This window comes from Cottoperca gobio, chromosome 11 (assembly GCF_900634415.1).
Source record: "Cottoperca gobio chromosome 11, fCotGob3.1, whole genome shotgun sequence".
In the NCBI taxonomy this organism is placed as follows: Eukaryota; Metazoa; Chordata; class Actinopteri; order Perciformes; family Bovichtidae; genus Cottoperca; species Cottoperca gobio.
The window spans coordinates 1,993,214-2,008,045 of NC_041365.1; the positions used below are offsets into that span (position 1 = coordinate 1,993,214).

The window sequence follows — 14,832 nt, forward strand, 5'->3', positions numbered from 1 at the left end:
TGATCTTCTTTGTGACAATTTCACAGTTTACAAACCTGTGAACTCTAGAAGAAACAGCATGATCACCTTGTAACAGTAGACCTACTATTTTCAGTGGCTCATATTTCCCAGCAGCAGCGCTGGTGTCTCCCTTTGGGTTAACAAGAGAAATGGAAAATGGAAATCTGCTACTCGGATCAGGATTTCCCCCAGAAACTTGTAGGCTATAGCAGCGGTCGTAAGCCATCTACATAGATCCTGACACACATGGTCTTGTGTTCAATTTGTTTCGTAGATATTATGACTTAAACAATAGCCACACTTAAATATTTAGTATTTTCTATGTGAAGCACCTCATTGTTGCCAGGTGTACAATATAATTGTTTCCAAAATAATGTTATTGTGACAAGTTATCTTTTCATTAGTGGTAGGCCTATGGCTAGCCGCATAAATACTAGCTAACTTAGTTAGCACAGTTAGCTAAATTAGCCTCAACAGCGTATTTTTCTTACCGTATACGTTAACTGGCCAGCAAGCCAGTTAAATTAGCAAACTATAACGTTACAATTACAAAACAAACAAGTATAGCTAATATTACTAGCATACAACTAGCATAACTTTACATGTTTGCTAGCTGGCTGTTGTGCAAATCCAGCTGTTTAACAATGAGCCTGTGTAGCTGATCAGCTGTTGTTACTTTAGCTAATTAGCATAAGAAATAGGCTAACTTTATTTACATTCAACTGCTGTAGCATCAGTAACATTATCAGTGGTGAATTAGTATAACTAAGGTTAGTTCAGTATCAACATCATGTTGAGAAGATCACAGCTTTAGAAATGCACTTTATTCTCATGCAGGTTTGTTATCTGTGTTTGCGTGTTGTTGTTTTCATGTGTACATTTATTTGTTTGTCAAAGTGTGTGTGTGTGTGTGTGTGTGTGTGTGTGTACCTGGACCTGGACAGGTGTATAAAGACCTGTTTGTGTGTTTCTGAAGTGGTTGAGATCTTGGGAAACTGGTTGAATTGGACAGGCCTGTCTATCATCCAACCAAAGTCATATTGTACTTACAGTAGGAAATTATTTACACATTGAGTTAGGTTTGAGTGCAGATGCTTCTGACAAAGCCTGTCCTGTCCTGTCAAAAATGAATAAAGTAATACTTAATATCTCAGCCTCACACCACATAGGCTACTGTACTTAAATCATGCAGTTTTCCAACAACTGTTACATCTTAAAGGCATTAGCGGTTGTGAATTTTGGGATTGACTAGATGTGTCTATTCATCAGCTGTGCACAGTGCTGCATTTATAGCTGTTTGTCACACATTCACATGTAATATCTTTCCCCACTGAAGCTGTAGCTTCTCCTACAATAATCACAACACATGTGCCTTATCTTTATGCATGGCATTTAAAACCTGCTTCTTTGGAAAACTGAAAATTGCATTTCACTGAAAAATGTTATAAGGAGTAGATTGATGTAAAGTGATTTTCACCCAGAATGTGTTCCCACGCATCAAAAATGTGTTGTGATTCCAGCTGCCGCAGGACACTGCTCACCACAGTTGACAGTAAACAAGGTCCTCTGGTGACGAGTACAGCTCAAGAGTCAGCTTTCACTAAAGGAAAGTAAATAGTTTGGAGGAAACTGCTGTAGATTATGATATAGAGTAGTTTTTTTTAATAGAAATAGTGATTTTAATAATCAATATATAAAATACAATGAATCCCTTCGCTCCCATCTCAGTAGCATTTGTTTAAATCCAAAACATCTCTTTTTATCCTCACACTTATAAATAATATGTTGAATCTTTTACAGTGTCACATCCAATTGTTGCGTCTTGAGTCAAATTTTTCTATGACCCCTCTCTCTGAGCATCTGTCATTCTCTCAGAATACTTCATCAGACAGCTACAGCCAGAAAAATGAATTTGCAAGAAAAACACAGTTTTATCAGCATCTCAGAAGATCGTGTTAACATTTTTGCTCTATTTCCGAGCAAAGCTGATAACGCAGCTTAACAGAAGGAGAGGAGGTCAGCTGGTCTCCTGTTTGGGTGTGTGTTATCCTTATAACATGCTATGCATAATGATTGTTTTGCAGCTGTGTGTGTTATGAAAGCAGTGCTTTCCCTGCTTTGATTGGACGCTATCATCATGTTAGTGATGGAAGTCAGTGATTAGCTCCTACAGATTGGAGGATAACAACTAAGGTTAGGGGAGTTCTCAGTTGCTCTCAAAATACCATCATGCTTTACTTTTATGTTTGTGTGTGCTCATTTTGTTTTCCCACTGGATATATGCTGTGTATGAATGTACGCTGCTCACGATGGCACGCTGGTATGTGGAGGTGTTTGTATGTGTGTTGTGTCTGTCCTCAAGTCTCAGATGTGTATCAGTATAGGGGGACAAATCCAATGCAGGAAACTGTTTGTCATCATCCTGCCTCCTCAAAAAAACAGTCCATCATAACAAGTCCTTGTCTCTTACTTTGTCTTAAAATCTGACTTTCTTTGACATGAGTGTCACAGTTTTGATTTTACAACTGGGTAGATACTTGCTCTTCATTTTCCAATGCTTTTTCACCTGTTCCAGAAAGTACATGAAATTAGGTTTGGCTGTAAGTGAAATGTATTGTGTAGAAACTAGATACACTCAGTTGCTTTTATAAAGATATTTTTGCTTCTGTCTTTGTCAGGTCAAGAGGGAAGAAGCACAGTGTTGTTCTACGGACCCAGCTGACCGTCCGTGTTCACGCCTGCATCGGTGAGTGCTGTGTGACAAGTTTATATATGTGTTTAACGTCAGTTTCTCCCTAGACACACACACACACGCCCCGTCAGACACATCAGCAGGCCTACGAACACATTGTACTGCACGCTTAGATAGCTGTCCAGGGGTTTACACGTGGTGCATGCTGGGGTCAGACCTGAGACCTCCCACTCAGAGGCGGGTTTGACTGGTATGTGAAATGTCTCCAAATTCAACATGGTATTGTGATCATGTCACTAATTGCATTACACATGTATGATGGGAGCTTTTACACGGTTTAGAGAGAGAAAAGCAGTGTCTGTAAGTGTAAGCTTCCTTCACAGTGTGATGCTCTTAACTCTTCCCAGTGTGTAATGGTGGAGAGGAGGCGAGAGGAAGACACATAGGGAGGGAGGTGTGAGTGTCATTGAAAGTTAGAGGGTGTCTAAAGAGAAAGATAGCAGCACGTAAGGGAACATATGCTATGATAAGAGTAGGAAGAAAGAACTGAGAGGGAGGACATGATAGGAGATGGAGTTGAGAGGGTGACAAACTGAGCAACACAGAGCCAACAATTGATTTATATTTTGGTTCTACAAATACTTGAACTTTTCATTTTGAACCAAAATGTATTTTTTTTACAATAATGCAAAACTAATGACATTACCATCAGTCTTAAGGCCGTTCTTGAACATGCTCAAAAAATGTTTCACGACCGATATTTCATATACGCCGCCATACGTTTCCGCCATACGGCGAAGGAATAGGCTAGGAATGCGCTATGCATCTGTTGAGCAATCGCCGAATACATTGGCCATTCGCTTTGTATAAGTACGCTATCAATAGGCTCTGTATACGTTCATATAGCCTACGTTGTATATGTTAATTTTCATATGCGCCAGCATACGTTTCTGTGTGACAGGGCCTTTAGCTGTATTTTCTGTTAAGTGCTAATCAGCAAATGTTAGCATGTTACCATTTAAGTTGGTGAATATCATTAGCTCGAAGCATCACTGTGCCTATGTACAGCCTCACGTAGCTGCTAGCATAGCTGTAGACCTTTAGTACTGTTTAAGTGTAAGTGTGTTTGTTTTTTTTACCAATATGTAGCACAGTTGCCAGAACTGGCCACTTATCATTTAAAAGTATCCATAATTTAGCTTTACAGCTGCTACAAGATTTTATTTTGTTACTCTCGAATCTTATTTCTTGCCAACTGGTTTATCATGTAATGTACAGCAGTTAAATGTCTTAGTTTTTTCTTTTACAAAATACTGTACTGAGAACACGTAGATAATTTTGGTGTCTGGGTTTTCATTAGTTGGCCAACAGCCCCGTCATGTAAGCAACGTGTTCCTGTTTCTGTCCGCAACTCCCTCTCTTTATATCAGCCCATACTTTGTCAGTGCTCACCTGTTTCCTCCATGACTCGTCTGCATGGTCAACATTCTCCATGGCAGTGATAGCGATGCTAATTCTGGATCCTAGAATCAGTGCCCCGGATTGGTTGAGAATGTGATGAGGTGAAAGGTCACTAGGGCTGGGACTAATGATGTTTTGGAAAGAAAGCATGTATAATAATCAGTTTCTCAATTTTTGATGTGACATAACTTATATATGTTATGTCATATCAATATTTTTACAGTGCAGTTATTAAAAAAAGAATTGTTCCAACATACTGTAAATAGCAGTTTGCATTGACCCAATCTTAATCTTAATCTGCTGTTACTGGCATAAGAAAACCTGACCCGAGTCTGCAGCCACCTGCTGCAAACATATATATATATATATATATATATATATATATATATATATATATATATATATATATATGCATGTGCATCCCACGGCTGACTGAATTAAGTGGAAAGTGGTGTAATCTTAATCTTTCTCTCACACTCGTGCACATGTACACACACCCACACTCAAACACACACAAACAAGCTCTTATGAGGGATCATCTTGGTTTGAAAAAAAACTAAAAAACAGGGCCGGGCTATATTTGCTTGTCTCGGCATAATTTGAACATAATTTATTATTGGAGAAAAGGCTCTATCATCACCACAAGAGATGCATTTACTTTTTTAACGGCATGTGTTCACTATACTGCCCACAATCCAGATTCCATTCGGCATGGCACAGATGCTGAGTAGGAACCAGATCCTGACTTGATACTCTGGAGCGTAATTCTGCTGCATTAGACCGACATATAATCAGATCGTGTCAAGTCAGAGCTATCCGTTCACTTTAGAGATCTAAAGACCATTCCACCCCCCTCTCAGCGCTGCTTCCATGAGTCAGTTCAGCTATCCACTCATCTGCCCGTTTAACGCTCTCTAATCCTGCAGGGCCTTGACCTTCACTTCGCCTGAGTAGTGGTCAGCATACTATCCACTAAATGAAAAGTCTGTCACAATCAAGGACACAAATTACTTTTGGAATCAAGTCTCCGTTACTCACAATTAGTTGGTCAGTAAAGTAGGATTGCTTTGTATGGCTTTGGATTGCTGACTGTGCCCCATGTGTGATCATTATTTGGTTTATGTGATTGAAATGCAGGAAAGGATCAATTCCTTACAGATTATCCTAATCTTGCTGTCTTCATCAGCTTCCACGTTTGATTGACAAAGATCAGGATATGATTGTATTAAAGTCAGATGTTAGAGAGATCTTCTTCAGTTGTTCATTGATCTTCTTTCAGGGCCACAAGGTAAAAAAAATAAATGAGCACAACTAAAAGAAACACAGCTCTCCTTGGCATTTCTTGGCATCCCTGCTAACGGAAAGATCAAATTACATTCTGTTTTGCCAATTTGGGATTAAGGATGTTCTGTGATGCGTGTATGTGTGAGCGAGGGTGTGATAATTTGTGTGAGTTAATGAGTTTATCTGTTGTATATGAAAAGGAGAACACATTGGCATGGTCAGCAAAGCATTGACTTTGTCTGCTGGGTGTAAGCACTACTCTGCAGGCAATGTATCTGTCCTGGAGAGGCCTCCGTGGCACTTTAATGTTCCAACTCTTCTCAGTACTCACTGCATTTACCCCACCGGGAGATAGGGGTCAGTTTTACTGTAATTGATCTCTTATCATGCATGCCGGGTGTCCTTAGGTTTTACAAGGTTTGACCTGAGCCACATAATGTTCTCCATCTACTTTTATATCTCTCGTTCATTCGTTCTTTTGTCTCCTATCTCCTTGTGTGCCCTGTGTCCTATATTTCTTCCCCTTCTCTTAGTTGTTCCCGTGCTCTGCAGTCCCGTCAGAGTGCCCGTCAGAAACCCTTGTTTTAAAGGTTAATTTTAGCCGTCTCCATCGCAGCAGAGTTGTTGTGGATGGGGGGTGGTTCAGGGGTGCGGGTGAAGTGCAGGTGTTATCTTTAGATAGTGTTGACAGCACAGAAACATGTGAGGAAGGCAGCACGCTGCTGAACCTCTACTCTCTAAATGTGAAAGTTACAGGAAGAAAAAAAGGGTTTATTGAGGAAGATGGAGGATAATTGGAGGGAATAATGTTCCAGAAATGATGTGAACTCTATCTTTTGTTGGGCAACTAGATTTCCTTTTCTGGAAACTGCACTAAACAAGACATTTATGTAACAACACTGACTGTCCACAGCCGTGGCAGCAGCATCAGTGGCCCCTGGAGGCATCAGAGCTCATTACATCCCACATCTGATAGGGATGGGAATTTGTCCAGTGTAATTCAATATGTGGCTATACAATACGCTTCTAACTTACTATTGTAAAAAGAGAAGGATGACTTTGAACTAGTGGGGGGTCACTAAAAAGCAACATTAGCATTTATTCGTCATGTTTCTGGCCATCGGGTAAAATATTAGTTAAATATTTATCGTCTTTTAGCTCTCTTTTGGTCTCTACCACCTCCTGATGGAAATATCTGTCTCTTAAGCAGAAACACTCCACTATGTTCACCAGATAGTTCATAACTTTATGTGCCAAGACGAGTGGTAATTCTCTTTGGGAACCGTTGCACATACAAATCATACAAGCTATTGTTAACATCAGAAGATATTGATTATAACCACTTGTGTTGTTTTTTATGATCCTTAGCTATTACCCCTATAAATTCAAAACCAAAGTTAGAAAAACATTAAATCAATGACATGTAAAGCTGCACTGGCTGAGAACAAACTGTAATTCTTTCTAAGTTTTTGCTTCCATGTGGCCTAATTTCTCAGCCTCTCCTGAAGTGAAAGGATATGAAGTAATTAAATACAGTTTAAGTTATCACATATAGAGTGAGTTTGCTATCTGACAGGTGAGGCTCCCAGTAATGAGTTGTACAGCGGGTGAAACAAAAGAGCCAGAGGGCAGAACAAAAGACCTCGCATGTGTTTTAGAGCCTGTTCAATCCCTTGGCACTTACCTCTGGAATTAAGCCTTTTCCCCCCCAAAAAAAATTGGCTTCTATACTGCTGGATTTCTGTGCCCCAATTATCCGTCTCTAATCACCCCCCGCAGTATTGTAAAAGAGAGGCGGGGGCCGGAGGTTGAGGTGGAGTGAAAGTTGACTTGCTTTGATTTTCTCTGGTTGGGCTGTCACATAACAAATTAACAGCTTGTCGAAAGCTTTTCTTTTCCTGCCGAAGTTCCAGTTGTATGTTTTTATCCTGCTTCGATTTAAAAAATGTTTTAATGATATGCCACTCGCACGAAAACAAAGGTTTATAGCGACTGTATTTATACACGGTAATGAGATATTTTGAGGATTTGATGGCATCAGTGAGTGTTACATAAATCAAAATCTCTATAAATATTAGCTTACTGACATGGTGGTCTCTTGTAAGGAGTCACTATTCAGTGTTGCTTTACCGACGGGGGTGCAGTGGTAGTGACAGCAAGTCTGGCTTTGAGATGCTGCAGAAAGACACGACTACAGCTGGTTGCAACAGTGATTTACTGTGTCGCTGTCCCCCCGCTGTGGGAGATAAGGCCTGGTAATGGCATGGTGTGACAGGGAGATAATGCTTGGTAGTGGGTAAGCTGTGAGGTGTGCAGTTGTAAAACTCTATACACATTATATGGTTTTCCTGACACGATGCACTCTAATATTTGTGTAGCCAACAAGCTCCAACTACCTTTCAATCTGGCATCATTTCCCCTTCCATCCTCTATTAATCTACTTTCTGCATTGTCCATTTGGTCTCCATTTGTCCTCCACTATCTCCTCACTGGTTTCATTCAAACACCCTCTACTTCTGTTGTTTCACCCCTGCAACCTCTTTCTTTTCTGGGCCTGCCCGCTCTGCTCTCTAAATCTATATTTACTCTGTTCAGCTTCAAATACTGTTTGTGACTTTTTGTTCTCAAAGACACCTGTGGCTTTGACTCGAGGAGTTGTGCCGTATGATCTCTCTGTTTGCATGCATGTGACTCAACAAGGATATTTAGCTATGCTTAATGAATTGTTGTCATGCCCTTTGACAAGTAAAGACCTGTCACTCAGTCTGTTTTATCTGTGCATATGCATGATATCCTCCGTGCAAATGTGTGTCCGTATTTTGTTTTCCCCTATATCATTATTACGTGAAATCAGCAGTTATGAATTCAGGATACGGGTTCTCTCTTTTCATCTGTTTCCCACAGAGAGAGAGAAGGAAGGAAAAAATTGCTTAAATAGTTTCCCCTCTACCCTCACCAGCAGCTGAGACCCTGAGGAGCGACTGAGAACATTGTGCCCACATGAGTCATGCCTTAGTTACTGCTGTGGGAGATGGAGAGATGGTCTGATGAGGCATTAGGGATGGAGGTGCAGAGCAGTGGAAGTGGGGAAAAAACTTTACAGCAGTAGCTGCTGTAGAAAAGCACATAACACACATCTATCCTGCAGCTGTTCTCAATTACTCCTGCAGTAGCACTTTTCGAATAGTCTCTAACTGCAAATAACTCACCATCTTGCTTTTTTTATTTTACAGTTTTGTAGTAGATGAGGTTGGAGATGGGGGACCCTGGTCTAAACACAGTTAAATGTTGCAGTAAGCCACACACAGATAGAAAAACAACAGTGCATATTGCACCCCTTAAACTCAGCTGTCTAGCTTCATGATTCCATATTATGCAATAAAACTACATCATTATTATTTATTGCTTTTATGGGTTTTGCTGTGTAATCCAATTTATGTTGCCGTGCAGCTGTGTGTCTATTGTCACTGTTACCGGTCGCTGTGGTGTGGTGGATTATGTCTGTATGCCACAGTGTGTGCTTTGTGTGCATGTGGCAGGGTTTTCCCTTGGCCTTACTTATGCCGACAAACATGAGTAGCCCAACTGTTGTGCACTGGCACACATGCTCTTATTGGAAGAAAGTAAGAAATATATCACTACATATGTGTCTGTGTGTGTGTGTCTGAGTGTTATGTCTGGGCTTGTTCATATATGCCACTGATGTGCCTGCAAAACCTCTGGCTGGTCTGTTTTAATCATTTTGAAACTATTACATAATGTAATAAAACATCACAATTACATCAAACTAAACATCCAGAACACACACTAGAGAATCTGCGGGCTTGGCATCTTCTCCAGCCGTGGGGTTTTCGAGATGATGGGTTTAGGGGATGTGTGGAGAGAGACGGGGAGGGGGATGATTTCCAGGGAAATGGTAAATCATTTAGGGAAGGAAACACAAGGGAGAAACAAAGCTAGGAGGAAATGCACCTGCCAGACAAAGCGGCAGCAGTCGGCCAGCAGCTTCACAAGTTATGTCATTGCTCTGTGTTCCGCCGACTTACAGGTGAGGAGAGTGAAGAAAGAGAGAACACGTTGCCAATGTGGAACAACTCTGCTGTTTTCTACTAAGTTTAACAGACACTGGGGTTATTCTACTTTACTGTGCTTCTATTTTGGGTTCCAGACTCCAGACCAGAAACGTTAGGGAAAAGGATAAGTTACTCAAGAAACAATTCTGCACCCCACTCTGTAGTTATACTCTTTTATCTCTGTCATAACAGGCAAGTAAGGTATGAGTCAGAGCAAGATTTTACTCCGCTAATCCTCTCAGCAAGCAGCACATATCCTGTCTGTTTACTCACTCCGGCTGTATTAGTCTCACTCTGGTTTCTCCTGTCTGTTTGCACTTCTCACTCTCTCTGTGTCTCTCTTCCTCTCTCTTATTTTTAGGCTCCCTTTTTCTATAAACTCAATCCAGCCAAGTTATGTGGATGACTGACCATCAAAGACACTGCGTTAGTTTATTTTCATAGACATTAAAAGAGCAGTTTAGACACTTAAACCACCTTTAAATTATATATGATATTATATAGCATTACATAATCATCAGTGCTCATTGTAGCCTACTTGAGAATTGAGAACATGTAGGCTAGCTTTACATGTAGGCTAGCTTTATATGTAGCCTAGGCTAGCTTTACATGTAGACTAGCTTTACATGTATGCTAGCTTTACATGTAGGCTAGCTTTACATGTAGGCTAGCTTTACATGTAGGCTAGCTTTACATGTAGGGCTATGCTAGCTTTACATGTATGCTAGCTTTACATGTAGGCTAGCTTTACATGTAGACTAGCTTTACATGTAGGGATATGCTAGCTTTACATGTATGCTAGCTTTACATGTAGGCTAGCTTTACAAAGCTCTGGTTTCATTTTATCTCTCTGCTATTTTTGTCTTATTTCTGACATTGCACATGATCAGTGAATCTTTTTAACAACGCACTAACACAGTTAAAATGCAGTACAACTCTTTGTTAGTTTGACAAAAGTTTAATGACTGTGTCCAGTGCTAAGCTAAGCTAACCGGCTGCTGACTGCAGCTTCATCAATCTTTTCATTTAACATCTCATTTTGTCAGTCTTATTGCTGACATTGCACATGCCCAGTGAATCAAGTCAACAATGACACCAGTAGCAAGCGTGAGAAGTGAGAGAGGAAAAGAGATGGAGAAAGAGAGTGACCCAGAATGGCAAAGGATGGGGGATGAGGGAAAACACGTGCGCACTTGAATGTGGGATTGGACACCACGATATTTCCCACAATCAGCCTGTGTCTGGCTGCATGCTGCAGAAAATCAGGTCACACTTTAAAACAATGCATTATCACCGATAAGATGCAATTAAAGGGCTACTCCTTCACATAATGTCAGTTGCATGCAACAGTTGGTTAAAAGTGGAATGAAAGGAAGTGTTAAACCAATACCATATACAAAGATTTGGATCGTTCCAAAGTTGTGCAGCTATTCATATTCTGCAGTTAAAGGAACAATTTTACATTTTGCTCACTTGTTAACTTGATGTATTTTCTTTGATTATTTTTGATAGCGGACACTACTTTACTGGTGGTGGTAGGTGAGACAGGAAATATAATGTGTTATTTAATAATAGAGAACTAGGTGGCAATCATCTCACCATAGTCGTATTTGTTTGGCTTTCATTATTTAAAGCTTTTTGTTTTCCAACTGTGTAAAAGTAAGTTCCAGAAAATGATACATGATAGTAAACAAACTAATAGGAGAGAACTGCACGTTGTACAATACCTTTAAATATTGTTGTGAGTATATTTATATATATATATATATATATATATATATATATATATATATATATATATATATATATATATATATATATATATATGGTTTAGATACGGGATAGTAACTAAGGTAGTCTTTGTGTGAATATAGAACAGTAGCCTCCTGCTGTCTGTTGGGCTCACGCCTGTCATCACCGTAGTAACATAGGGTGTGTGTAAGAAAAGCTGGGTGTGTTTGTGTTGAGGGTAACTATTCCTGTGTGTGTGTTTGTAAATTCTGAGGTGCCAGGGGCTTATGAAGGGCACTGGGCACGTTCAGGTCCTGCATACTGTGTTTGTGAGCGTGTGTGTATTTTGTATGCGTTTCTGTGGCCACAGGCTTCCTTCCTGAAGACATCTGCTTCTGAGCTTCTTCCACAGCTGATGTCCTTCATCAGGTTCAAGGTTACAGTCTGTGGATGTTTAACTGCGTGTGTCTTCATTTGACAGTGCATGTAGGTATGTACCGTATATCGGTGTGTTAACTGTTAAATATCGCAGCCATTTGTTTACACGGGGGAATGATATAAAAAGTTTGTTTTCGTGTAATCCCAAGTGTTTCCAGTCACAGTGTAGCCTCTGTTGTTGTACTGTACCGGCCGGAGGACGTACGCTTGTGTGGGTGTGTGTCATTGCTGAGCCTAGTGTAATCTCTGTCTATGTCCTTCGCCACCCTTTAAATCTCATGAATCCTGCCCTGAAACCTTGGAGGTCTCACTTTCCTTCTCTTTTCCTCTCTCTCACACACACAAACACACATGCACACTGAGCTCATGGGGCCTCTATCGTCATCTGTACCATCAACAGCCTCCAGTACTCGTACTGTAGGCCAAGACCAACAGACAAAAAATAGACAGTCGCAAAATAACCGAGTTATCCTCAGCAGTCTGGCCTTTACTGCCTGCCAACTTTTCCTTTTCACTTCACTTGACATGAGACTGAAATCATGCATTATTGACCAAACTATATTGGATTATGACAGATTTATGGAGTGTTTATCCTTTTAACTCCAGATTAATGGGCATGCCGCTCCGCAAATATGTACACAAAAGAAGGAAATACCACCCAACAGCATCTTTGCACATGCGCACTGAAATGACATTTTAAAGGCTCAATATTAAGACGTCATTTCATTTTGCATTAAGTTACAAGCGAAAAGAATCTGCCAGTGGTGTGAAATTACTTGTTTTCGCTGATCACCAACCTTTATTGGTTGTTTAGAATAAATTCCTGACACTAACAAGCAATAACTGGAATTGTATCATCGAGTTGACCTAGTTTTTCATTGGGCTACAGGGCAACACACACACACACACACACACACAGTGCACTGCATGACCTGAACAAAGATTGAACCCAGTATCTCGGCTTGTTACAGTTTATACACACCCAACCCACCCACCTATATTTAGCATGATACCAGCACAGAGAGGGGGGAAAGACTTCCTGGGATTAAATCAGGCTCTCCAGCGTGCCATTACACCTCATGCTCCTCTCACTTCTTTATTTTAGATCCCACCAAAGAGCTAGTCTGAAAGCCAACTGACTGATCGGCCCAGACAGCCGTGTGGAGGCTTTTTTAAAGGGGTGCAATGAAATCCTCCAGAAACAAGAGTCAGCGGTTTTAACTGGGCTTAAATGCGAGACCACCAGCTGTGACCCGCCCCTCTTTCGCCTGACCCGTAGACAGTTTTACCGTCCTGAAAAATATTACCCTTGGTTGACCTCAGTGCGTGCTTATCTGTAAATATCCTGTGAGCCAATAAAGATGTGTTACACTTAAATATTTCCATCTGATCAGTTTTATGTATATGCTGTGGGCGGAGAGATTGCACCTTTTTTATCTGTGGTGCTGATTGTGTTGGGGTTTGCCTCTTTGACTGGTTTATTTCCTTTGTACTGTCACATAAGCATCGCTGGATGAAGGTCTAATACCGACACGTCGCTATATTTATTTTTATATTTGCAAGTTTGACAGTGTGCAGGAGCTTATTTGAACTACTAGTCTCTCTCCTACACACCTGCCTCATGTGCAAAGTGTTTTTCTGCTCTGGAAAAAGGATCAGAAAAGGGAAGTGACAAAGCAGACAGTTAATGGATCACGTACACTTACTTCCAAAGATTGTAGAACAACATGAATTTAGCATCTGTAACATCAATTTGCTGATCAGCAGAAATGTGCTGAATTTGCTTTTTCAGAGAGAAGTTGGGTTTCACCAGCATCTAGTGGTCATGAGAGGAACTGCATTTTAGGATTCTTCTTTATTATTCCTTTCTATAACAAATTCCTTTGTAAATTAAGATGCATGACCACTTGGAAACAAGCTATAAAAACAGCATCGACATGCACACAATCAGCAGATACAGAGGGACATTGGCTTTAGAGTTGTGTCTTTGCCATCTGATGAATTTAAATCCAACAATCTGTTGCTTTTATCTCTGTTTATGGTCTTCAATAACTCCTGAGGGAAATGTAGTGTCTTGGTCTTTAGCTGCTAAATTCTCCACTATGTCCACTAACGATCCGTTTAACATTTGGTGCTGGTACAGATTTTCGTGCCGTAGATTTTTTTGAGCTTTTTTACGAAACGCTGTGTCCAAAAACGACGCTATGAGAGACAGGAAACGCACAAACAGATGCTTATAATGCTTATGAATGACTTTGAAAAGCTCCTATGTTGAATGCCAAACAGATTGTTGTGATTCTCTTGGTTTGTCCACCTGCAGAATCTCACCTTCACACCGCTGTTTCTTTTTTCTTTGAGAAACATCTGCTGAGTTGAATCTGAGGGATTACACAGAGTAGTCGGAGACTGATGCTGCATTTTGCATTAAGCAGAATTCGACTTTTGAATCGAGGACTCTGGGATTTTTTGCATTTGATGCGTTGCAGCATTTCAAAAAAGTACTGTGCCGTTTTGAGTATAATTGCTGTGTATTAGGCCCGGTATAGCCTAAGCTGGCCTGTGTGTTTTTCTGTTTGGAGATGTGTAGATGGTGCAGTAAATGGTGAGGGATTAGTCAAAGCTGAAGGGTCACAGCACTAATCTCATTATGGCAGGAGGGGAGGGAGGGATCTGACCACTCCTGGACAATTTAGCAGACAGCCTCGGCACTGGGGGAATCCCCTTTCACATGTGCTAAAGAACATACAGGTTCTGCCATCGTGTATGTATGTGTAAACAAATGCATATGGTAGTTAATCTATTCTTTACACTCTATAAAGTTAGGCCTTATAACCACATATTAAGCCTTAGAGTTATATTGTTCTGGAGGGATTTTAAACTTTAGAAGAATGATAAACAAACAGAAGAATTGGATAAATGCACAATAGACACGATGACATCTTTTCATATCTCTTGGGTCCTTACTTACTATAAACTTACTTACTATAAACTCTATGAACCAAGCTCCAACAGTAACTGGACTCCATGTCACGATAAAGCTCTAATTATAGAGAAAGCCTGGCATACTGGGAGAGGCTCTTTAAGTTATGGAGTATAGACACTTGGTTCTGTGTTAAATATCATTAAAGGAATATGGAACCAAGAGGTTTCTTT

The 14,832-nt window shown here is 40.4% G+C and overlaps 1 protein-coding gene across 5 annotated transcripts in view; it reads left to right on the top strand.

Annotated features, from left to right (window-relative positions):
- fhod3a (formin homology 2 domain containing 3a) overlaps positions 1-14,832 on the top strand; it is a 52,065-nt gene that overhangs the window by 5,783 nt on the left and 31,450 nt on the right. For all 5 annotated transcript variants that reach the window (XR_003833043.1, XM_029443581.1, XM_029443582.1 and 2 more), the window contains exon 3: positions 2,679-2,746. Coding sequence is in view for 4 of the 5 variants with exons in the window: in XM_029443581.1 (XP_029299441.1) it covers positions 2,679-2,746 (68 nt within the window). In the remaining variant the exon portion in view is untranslated. The remainder of the gene's footprint in view (positions 1-2,678; positions 2,747-14,832) is intronic.